This window comes from Lactuca saligna, chromosome 5 (assembly GCF_052625555.1).
Source record: "Lactuca saligna cultivar CGN05327 chromosome 5, ASM5262555v1, whole genome shotgun sequence".
Lineage (NCBI taxonomy): Eukaryota > Viridiplantae > Streptophyta > Magnoliopsida > Asterales > Asteraceae > Lactuca > Lactuca saligna.
The window spans coordinates 99,465,152-99,474,943 of NC_136421.1; the positions used below are offsets into that span (position 1 = coordinate 99,465,152).

A 9,792-nucleotide genomic window follows, 5' to 3' on the forward strand; every position below is an offset into this window, starting at 1 on the left:
CTTGTTTTTCCCTTTACGTCTTGGTGGTGGTGGTGTTGGTTGAGTTTCGGAACCATGTCTTCTTCTTCTGTGTCATTTGACTCATGGACAAGTTGGTGTTGTTGGGTTTGGGTTTGAGTTTGAGTTTGAGTTTGGGGTTGAGGTTGATTTGATGATTGTTGATCCGGAAACACAACAAAGTTTGAAAACATTTACGACGGAACATTTGGAACTTGCATCGGGTAATCTTGTCCAACATTTTGGTATTGGAATTGTAGTAGGGATTGAATGAGAGCATCGAGTTGGGGGCGGTAAACTCTTTGCGGGGATGAATCGATAGCAAAAATGTTTCAAGAAGGGATGTTTATACTCAAACCATGACTTTTTTCTTTCGATCGGAAGTTAAAGTTTGATTGTCGGGATTCATTATTTTAGAAGAAAATAGAGAGAATAGAGAGTAGTGTGAATAATGTTTGATGTTTAATATGTATGTATTTATAGGAGAGAAGAAGGTTTAAAAAAAACAAAAAAAAATTACAACAACAAAATATCAATGATAATATCTAAAATATCTTCCATCTACAAAAATGATAATAATCAATAACAACAAAAACTAAACAATCAAAATATATATTTCATCGAAAGGGTTAAAGATGAATCTTTTTGTCTATCAAGATGCCGACATTCTAATAATTTACAAGTTCACATTTCATTATCATAGACGTAAGAATAATATGGTTAAATTTCTTAATTATTATAATAATTCTAAGGTATAAAAATGATTATAAAATATTAAAAACATTATAAAAAAATATTTAGGTAAATATGATATTTTGAAAATTTATAAAAAATAAATATAATATTGAAAAATTAAAGTTAACAAGTTTGATGTTTAAAAAGATCCTATATGAAATTCTTCATAACTCTAGTCATAATCTTCCAGGGTCCACATGGCGCGGATTTGCAACCCGGGTTATCCAGCGGGTTTGGGTAAACGAAGCCCATTACCACAAAGTTTGTAGCCCTAAAATTCATCAACCTCAGAAAAGCAACGTACACACGACTAACAGTAGTCGAGCTCTCTGTTTCGCAAAAGGAAGAACATCAGTGTGAAGTAGGCAACTAGCCGCTAGATCGAAGTAAAACAAGTATGTATTCATTTGTTACTCATGTTTCTCTTTCATTTTGTTAGTTAACGCTAAACATTTCGGTATACATCAAGGAGATCGGGAAAGGGTAATAGAAATAGTGTCGCCTCGTCAGTTGCGAGCTAATCGTTAGCAAATAATAAATTAGGTAATACTATAATCCAGATGTTATAAGAAATACTTTGTTCAGTTTTTTGAATGCTTTTTTACATTGGAGATCTGTTCCTGGAGTTTCGGTACACAGTTCTTCAACATTTCAGACAACGTGCGTGTTTTTGGTGTTATTCTACGTCACTACTGAAGTAGCTACTTGATTGATATGGTGCACATATTGATTCACCGTCTCCTCTCTGTTATCGTGAACGGTTAGGTGTATTATTGCTGGATAATGGTTGTTGTTCTTATGAAATGGTGATATCAGTCAAACAAGTCGTTTTTTTGCAATTCATGTAAGGGGGCTTTAGCAAACTGGACTGGAAGGAGCATATTATGACATGGGTTAGGTTAGAAAGTGCTGTTTTGATGAATTGATAATAATTTCTCCTAGGTTCCTAAAGGGGGTGGAAGAGGATCACATTGGCCCTTTCCAACAGCTTTATGCATCCCCCTTCAACCCTTTGAGTGATATATGGCAAATGGAAGGAAATTTCTTACTTCTTAGACAACCTTATATATCATGACATGGGTGTTGGGTGTAAGTTTGAAAGCCTAAATAGTACTTAGTAGTAAAACCACAACATGGCATTCGTCAACTACCATAGGTCAAGGTTAGATAAGTAAATGTAGTGTCTATGTCTAAGAGGACCCCAAGACTTTAATCATGCTTAAGATGCCTTTTAATTATTCTTCATAGAGAAGAGATACTATATTACTATACAGAATCTTATTCATATAGGTAGCAAATGTGTCTTCAAATACTCATGGACAATCGAGTTTCACATATGGTGTAATTCTGTATTCACTGGTTGTTACATTTTAAAGATTATTTTTATTGTATTTATGCTCTGGTATAAAATTTGTAACTTTTCTTTGCAATAATAGCGAAAAAGAAGCATTTACGAATATAAGTTAATGATCCACCACTTCTTTATTATGTATAATGGTTAACTTGAATTTGTTTTGTTTTGTTTCAGAGCATTTGAATTTGATCAATCTACTTTCTCTATATGGCGGTATGTTACACTTTCATCCAGTTTACTAAATTTTAGTTGGTCCTGTTTCTCTTTTCTTTTTTTAGCACCCCAATTCATTCAAGTGAATATTTTGTGTCTCAGGTTGAAAGACTTTTTAAAGATGAAGCTACAGAAGAAAAGGGTGAAAGAGCCCGAATGGTGAGTGTGTTTTGCCTTATTTATGACAAAATTTTGCACACATGTATTTGTATGTATGTATATGTTATACATTTGGTGATTGATGCTTGATTTGGTAATTTTGCACTGATGTGTTTGTTCATCTGGTTAATCGTTAGATCATGGTTACTCTTACTCATGATCTTTGGTAACTAATTTCAAATAAGACAAAAGGAAACAGTTAAAAAAAGGTAAAAACCAATCTCGGTTGGGTTGGCTCTTTCTCTATCTGCCACGTGTCATCATCTGATGGTTCATTTTATTATATTAACAAAATTTATTGGTTAGAAATTAGGCTCTATTTTCATTAAAAACAAAATACACCAAAATTTGTAATTTTTTTTTCTACAAATAAAGACCAATATTGGCATATTATCATATTTTATTTTATGTTTCCTATAATCTTAAGAAGACAAAATAGTAATAATAATAAAAGTTCAGTTTTTGTGGAACTGAATAAATTCTTATTGTATATATTCTCATAATCTTAAAAACAATAAAGTTGATTGTCAATAATTAATATATATATATTTTTTATAAAGGATTGCTAATAAACTAACAAAATTTAAAATGTTTGGGTGTATATCAGTATATGTGGATTGTGAAGAAGAGAGAGTAATTATATTTAATTAAAATCTGGGTTGGTTTGGATCACTCATCACTGATAAACATAATCTTACCTCCTTTTAGGATTATAAAATCTCGTTTTATAATTTTTTCTTTATACTTAAAAAAATCTATGTTTCTGGGTTTCAGGCATCTTTTGTTGGAGCCATGGCGATAGCTGACTTGGTAAAGACAACATTAGGACCCAAGGGAATGGTTGGTTTTTTTTTTCCTTTTCACATTTAATTCCTTTCTCCTAAAATAGTGAATACAACAAATAGTTATATGACTTAATTTTTAAACTTGCAGGATAAAATATTACAGTCAACAGGTAGAGGACATAGTGTGACAGTGACTAATGATGGTGCCACAATCTTAAAGTCCCTTCATATTGATAACCCTGCTGCTAAAGTCCTCATTGGTATCCTTGAAATATTCTAAATCATTTTCCATGTGGCAATAAAAAAACTGTCACATGTTGGTTATTAAGGTGGTGTTAATTTTCAATAAATCAAAGGTAGGAAAAAAAAGTATGTTCCTTAGTTTTATGATTATTAGATATCTCAAAAGTGCAAGATGATGAAGTGGGTGATGGGACTACTTCAGTGGTGGTTTTGGCTGGTGAACTTTTAAGGGAGGCTGAGAAGTTGGTAGCTACAAAAATTCATCCAATGACAATCATATCAGGTGACATCATCATGCTTTATTCATTTTCAAAAATGCAATACTTGTATATTTATCTATAATAAATTAATAACATCATATAAATATAAAACATAAATTACTTGTATGTGATTCTTTTCTTTCTCTTATTTTCAGGTTACCGTATGGCTGCTGACTGTGCCCGAAATGCATTGTTACAGAGGGTGGTGAATAACAAAGAAGATGCAGGTATTGATTGTTTACATAAATCATACTTTTTTTTTGAAGTTTCTTATATTTGTAGCTTCAAGTTTATTCTAGTTACATTTAATATCACTTAAATATTCAATGATAAAAAATCTTGCTTATTTTTAAAAGAACACACGAGGATTCATAAATAAAAGGGTTAAATGCATGAAATAGCTATATGTATTTTCATTCATTTGTTTGCTATATATTGGCTTGATAACAAGAAATTCAAAAGTGCAATGGTGTGTACAAACTAAAATGCTATGATTACACAAATAATGAAAATATCTTGCTAAAAATCTTACTTATCTCTATATGAACTCCAGGATTCAGAAAAAGGGTTAAATGCAAGAAATTCATTTGTTTGTTAGCATCCTAGTTTCATTTCCTCCTATTACTGTTAATAGTCCACGTTTCCTTTTTGGTTTGTCCCAAAATAATAGCATACTTCTAAAAATAAATATCCCTTTTTACCAAAATACTCCTCATTATTAGTTAACCTACCATGCTTTCATTTAAGGGTACAATTGTCATTTCATTTAATAAATTTAGTGGTAATTAATGTTTTCTTAATCTCTGTGTTCATAATTTTGGGATGGAGGGAGTATAAGATTGTACTTTGGGTAATTTTTCAATCATATAAATATGATCCAAATACAAAGCATTTATCACTACTAGATTTTTCTTCATATAATGTCTTTATCAGAAAATAAAAATAAGTACAATCTTGTAATTGGATAGATTATTTAAAAGACAATCTCTTAGTGTAATAGAAAAAATTTAAATGAGAATTGTATTTTTTTTTTTTTTTAAATGAGTATTGTATAACACACAAATAAGTAAAAGTCCATTGCTATTTCTTGCATTTGAAATGTAATATAAATAAATGAAGATTAGATTGCTCTTTTTAATCCTATGAAAATGTTAAATATTGCAGAGAAATTTAGGTCAGACTTAATGAAGATTGCAAAGACCACTTTGAGTTCTAAAATTCTTTCACAAGACAAGGAACATTTTGCAACATTGGCTGTTGATGCTGTTATGAGGCTAAAAGTAAGTAGTTAACCCGCTGTTATTATTACTTTATTATTAATTTTCTTTTTATCTTTTCATCAGCTTCTAACTTCTATCTTAATTTTTTTAATGGTTTATCTTCTAACAGTAATTTCATCACCTATTTATGAATTGTTTCTAATTGTGTTAATTTTTAAAATTATGCTAGATTATTAATTAAAAAGTAAAAACTACTCTTGAACATATGAGCATTTTTATATAACATATAATGAAAATAGATTATACATTTCTTTCTCAGAACCATGTCCTACTTTCATATTTCTATCTGACTTATGTTTTATGGAAATTCATCTAACCACTGTCTTTGGAGATCAATCTAAATATTTTACTCTTCTGTTGGTATATAAATTTAACTGACACGACATTATTCCGAGGGGTAAAATAGACAATTAGACACATGATATAACTTACATGCAGCTTTTTTTTTTTCTGATAAATTCAATTTGTTATCAGGGTAGCACAAACTTGGAGTCAATCCAGATCATCAAAAAGGCTGGAGGTTCACTAAAGGACTCCTTTTTGGATGAGGGGTGAGTCAGATGATCTTATTCTTATTAATCTCTCTTTTTGCTAACTGCGTCTTCTCTTTATAAAAAAAAATTGCAACAACTTCCATTTCGGGACCTTGAAAATTGTATTTAGGTCTTTGAATATAACCAATTTTTGTCGATGCAGATTTATTCTAGACAAAAAGATTGGTCTGGGACAACCAAAACGCATAGAAAACGCAAACATCCTGGTAGCCAACACAGCAATGGACACAGACAAAGTCAAAATCTACGGGGCCCGAGTCCGAGTCGACTCAATGGCCAAAGTTGCTCAAATTGAAGGAGCCGAGAAGGAAAAAATGAGAGAGAAAGTTCAAAAAATCATCGGTCACGGCATCAATTGCTTTGTTAACAGACAATTAATCTACAATTTCCCCGAGGAGTTGTTTGCAGATGCAGGAATTCTCGCAATCGAGCATGCTGATTTTGATGGAATCGAGCGCTTGGCTTTGGTCACTGGTGGTGAAATTGCATCCACTTTCGATAATCCAGAATCAGTCAAACTCGGTCACTGTAAACTCATTGAAGAAATTATGATTGGTGAAGATAAGTTGATCCACTTTTCGGGTGTTGAAATGGGCCAGGCATGTACCATTGTTTTGAGAGGTGCAAGGTATGTATTGTATGGACTACTTTTAAATTTTTTTTTGTAAACAAGAAGTGAATGTTGTTGCTGCTGTTGCAGTTTTCATGTACTGGATGAGGCGGAAAGGTCTCTGCACGATGCGTTATGTGTGCTGTCTCAGACGGTAAATGACAGTAGGGTGCTTCTGGGCGGCGGGTGGCCGGAGATGGTGATGGCAAAGGCGGTGGATGAGCTGGCGCGTAAAACACCCGGGAAAAAATCCCATGCGATTGATGCTTTTTCGCGGGCCCTACTTGCAATCCCAACAACTATTGCTGACAATGCTGGATTAGATAGTGCTGAGTTGATTGCTCAACTTAGGGCAGAGCACCACAAAGAGAACAGCAATGCTGGGATTGATGTCATTACTGGCTCTGTAAGAGTTTCTCTTTTTTTTTTTTTTTTTTTTTTTTTTTGGCTGCAATTATTATGTTGTGATTGATGTTTTACAACAAAACGTTTAGGTTGGAGATATGTCTGTGCTTGGGATATCGGAGGCGTTTAAGGTGAAACAGGGTGTATTGCTGTCTGCAACTGAGGCTGCAGAGATGATTCTAAGAGTTGATGAGATCATCACATGTGCCCCCAGGAGGAGAGAAGACAGAATGTGAACAGCATAATGATATGTTGTTATGTCATGTCATGTCATCATCAATGCTGTTTACGAAATATGTTTATGTGCTTATTGACTAAAATGGATGTGGAAAAGTGTTTTGTGGCTTGGTTTTGTTATCGTACTCATCCGTAAGTGGACTCATTAGATGCCTACTTGATGGAACTTTTTGTTTGATTGTGTTTGCATCTACGAATTTTCAAGTATCAAATAGATGGATATTTTGCACTTCAGCGAAACCATACTTGCTAGTTACTAGTTGGTACATGAGTTTTATTTTAAGTAAACTCTCCCAAAACCAGAAAAACCAAGGAGAAAAGTAACCATTTTCAAAACCTGATGCTAAAGAATCTATTTACTTGGAACATAAAAAAATTGTTTTGTTTTAAGCACAAAGACAACAAAAACGATTTTCTTTTGCTAAATTATAACCATTTGATACAACATTTTTAGCTAAGGCTGATGAATATGGGTGCATGTTAATGCTATAACATCAATTTTTTTTGTGCTATCTTAAAGGCTGTATCATTCTTGAACACCACACCGGTGAAAAATAGTCTCCAAACCAAAATAAGTTTCATGTCATTTTTTCTTGTAATTTTTAAAATAATTATAAAAACAAATATAATTTTATAAAAACTTACTAATTTAATATGAACCTAATAATTTAATACGAACCTAATATTTAAATTAAAAATGAAAAGAATGGTGCCAATTGGGGGCGATGTTTGCCTGATCTTAACGGTGTAAAGGAGGTGCCACGTCAGCTCTTCCACAAACGTCAAAGACCCATATGCCATGTCAGCTCCTCCACAAACGTTATAGACCCATATCGATTAGCTTAATAGTTAAATATTGAGAGAATTAGAGTGTGCTTTGTGGATTTTTATGGAAGTAGGCGGAATTGCAATTTAAGATTCTTTGGAGTGTAAAATGGATGAAATTCAACCGAAGTGATTTATATTATTTTTTATACCGAAAGTGTAACATCTCGATTTCCATAATAAAATTTTCATTATTAAAATATAATAAACACTTGTTTTCGTAAAGATATATCCAAAGCAAAACCATTTATTCATGAACCATAATTCAAAAACAATGTTACAAGGAAAACAACACAAAATCTCGAATCATAAAACTGTTGATGTGTGTGTACAATCATGCATTCGCATTATCACGAACTGATAAAGTACATGAAAAACATTTAATCCACAACTGTAAGCCAAAGCTTAACAAGTTTCCTAAAATATCACATACATCACATCAAAACTAAACATTTATAACAACGAGTCTGTATCAACCCCGACCCTTCATCAACTCAAATACAACATATTCGGGTCCTCAGCAACCCCAAGTCATCACTTATCAACAACTCAATTACATCATATCCGGTTCCTTAACGACCCTGAGTAATCGGCGACTCAAATACAACATATCCGGTAATCCGAGTCCTCAGTGACCTTGAGTCATCGACGACTCAAATACAACATATAAATATACAACAATAGTAAAAAATTTACCATCACATCTTACACAACTATGAGATAACTAATACAATGAGAAAACTCACCTTGTAAATAGACCGAATAATCACCACATCATGCGAATACTAACATATCGGTCGCACCCACCACCTAGACATCAAATCAAAGGCCAACCTCAACTATGCCCTAAACCCTAAAGTTTGACCCAAGGTCAAACTTAGTCAAAAGGTCAACATGTCAACAATTTGGTCAACGACCACACCACGCTTTCCTCTGGGCGCCCCGAGCCCACAAAAGGACAAAACAATCAAGATCTCAGGCTAAAACATATACATTTATGAAAACCTTAAAAGCACGTCACACCAAAAAAAGCGCGCCATGTCTAAGCCTCTTTCACAAGGGCTTTTGACTTAATCCATCAAGTCACAACCCTATCTTCCAAATATGAACTCTAACAAAGTCTAAATGGATAAAGTTTCCAACGGTATCCATTAGACATACCACAACAACCAAGATCTAGACTTGTACACTCCAAATGACCTAAAACACTCCTAATAATTTCACTACTTGAAGAAAAGGCTAAAGGTCCAAACTTTCTTAGTCTAAAAGGTCCAAGGGACATTTCCAATAGCTCAAATGGTGCTGAAGTTCCTTCATCTCCAAGATCACCAACAAAATGGACTAAAATATGCCAACAACAACAAATAATAAGATCTAGCAATCCAAATACCAAGTTAGAAACTTTACACTTACAATGTTCCAAAAATGAAGTAACTTTGATGGATATATACTTTCTCATTCCTTCAATGACACCTTGAGAACTTCAAGATCATCATAGTTCACTCAAAAATGGAGAAATATGCTCACAAATTAACCATAAGCTCAAGAATAAGAAATGGAGAGTTAAAGTTTCTGGAAAATCACACAAAAGGTCATGGAAGCTGAGATTGGTTGAACCCTAGGGGGTTAATGGCCTTTAAATAGTCCAAAACCCCTAATAATACGATCAACCCACGGGGTCGTAAGCGCGTCACGCCTCTTAAGAGGTGCTCTGCGCTTCTTACAAATAATTCTAGATTTTCAGATTTTTCAGTATATGCGATAAACGGCTTCCTGCTTCGCGCCATCCTTTTACTTCCTTATGGACTATAAAATCCTCAATTACACAGGGGAAAAACATAATCGGAACTCGGATGTTATAGAAAGACCAAAATGTCTTTATTTTTTTTTTATCAAAATAAATAAAAGGCTATCTTTTACATTTTGTGTGTTTTATTGAAAATTGCATATTTCACCCCGAAAAGTATTTTTTCGCTATAATGATCATCATGCTCTTTTTTGTTTTAAGTTTGATTGATTATTTTTGATATAAGAAGACTAATTTGTCCTACTAGTTAAATTTTGTTATGATATCATTATTAGGAACTCTAGAAACCATTATGTTGCTGTTAGCCTCCAACTTTTCCATTTCAAGA

General features: G+C 33.1%; 1 protein-coding gene across 3 annotated transcripts; it reads left to right on the forward strand.

Moving 5' to 3' along the window:
• The first annotated feature begins 986 nt into the window (after positions 1–986).
• LOC145048851 (T-complex protein 1 subunit beta) lies at positions 987–7,066 on the forward strand. Of its 3 annotated transcripts, none has more exons than XM_078997477.1 (13): positions 1,004–1,127; positions 1,202–1,275; positions 2,261–2,299; positions 2,402–2,458; positions 3,233–3,298; positions 3,392–3,503; positions 3,641–3,769; positions 3,902–3,973; positions 4,911–5,026; positions 5,501–5,577; positions 5,723–6,208; positions 6,281–6,596; positions 6,685–7,066. In XM_078997477.1, exons 3-13 carry the CDS (start codon positions 2,294–2,296, stop codon positions 6,829–6,831), a joined length of 1,584 nt encoding a protein of 527 aa, XP_078853603.1. In that variant the 5' UTR covers positions 1,004–1,127; positions 1,202–1,275; positions 2,261–2,293; the 3' UTR covers positions 6,832–7,066. The 3 variants fall into 3 exon arrangements, with proteins under 3 accessions (XP_078853602.1, XP_078853603.1, XP_078853606.1); XM_078997480.1 differs by having other exon boundaries at positions 1,010–1,127; positions 1,205–1,275; XM_078997476.1 differs by lacking the exon at positions 1,202–1,275 and having other exon boundaries at positions 987–1,127.
• The last annotated feature ends 2,726 nt before the right edge of the window (positions 7,067–9,792 follow it).

Excerpts from the sequence above, each read along its gene's own strand:
- LOC145048851 (XM_078997476.1), top strand. Across the intron at positions 5,027-5,500 it reads ATGCTGTTATGAGGCTAAAA|GGTAGCACAAACTTGGAGTC; the intron begins GTAAGTAGTTAA and ends ATTTGTTATCAG. Across the intron at positions 6,209-6,280 it reads ATTGTTTTGAGAGGTGCAAG|TTTTCATGTACTGGATGAGG; the intron begins GTATGTATTGTA and ends CTGCTGTTGCAG.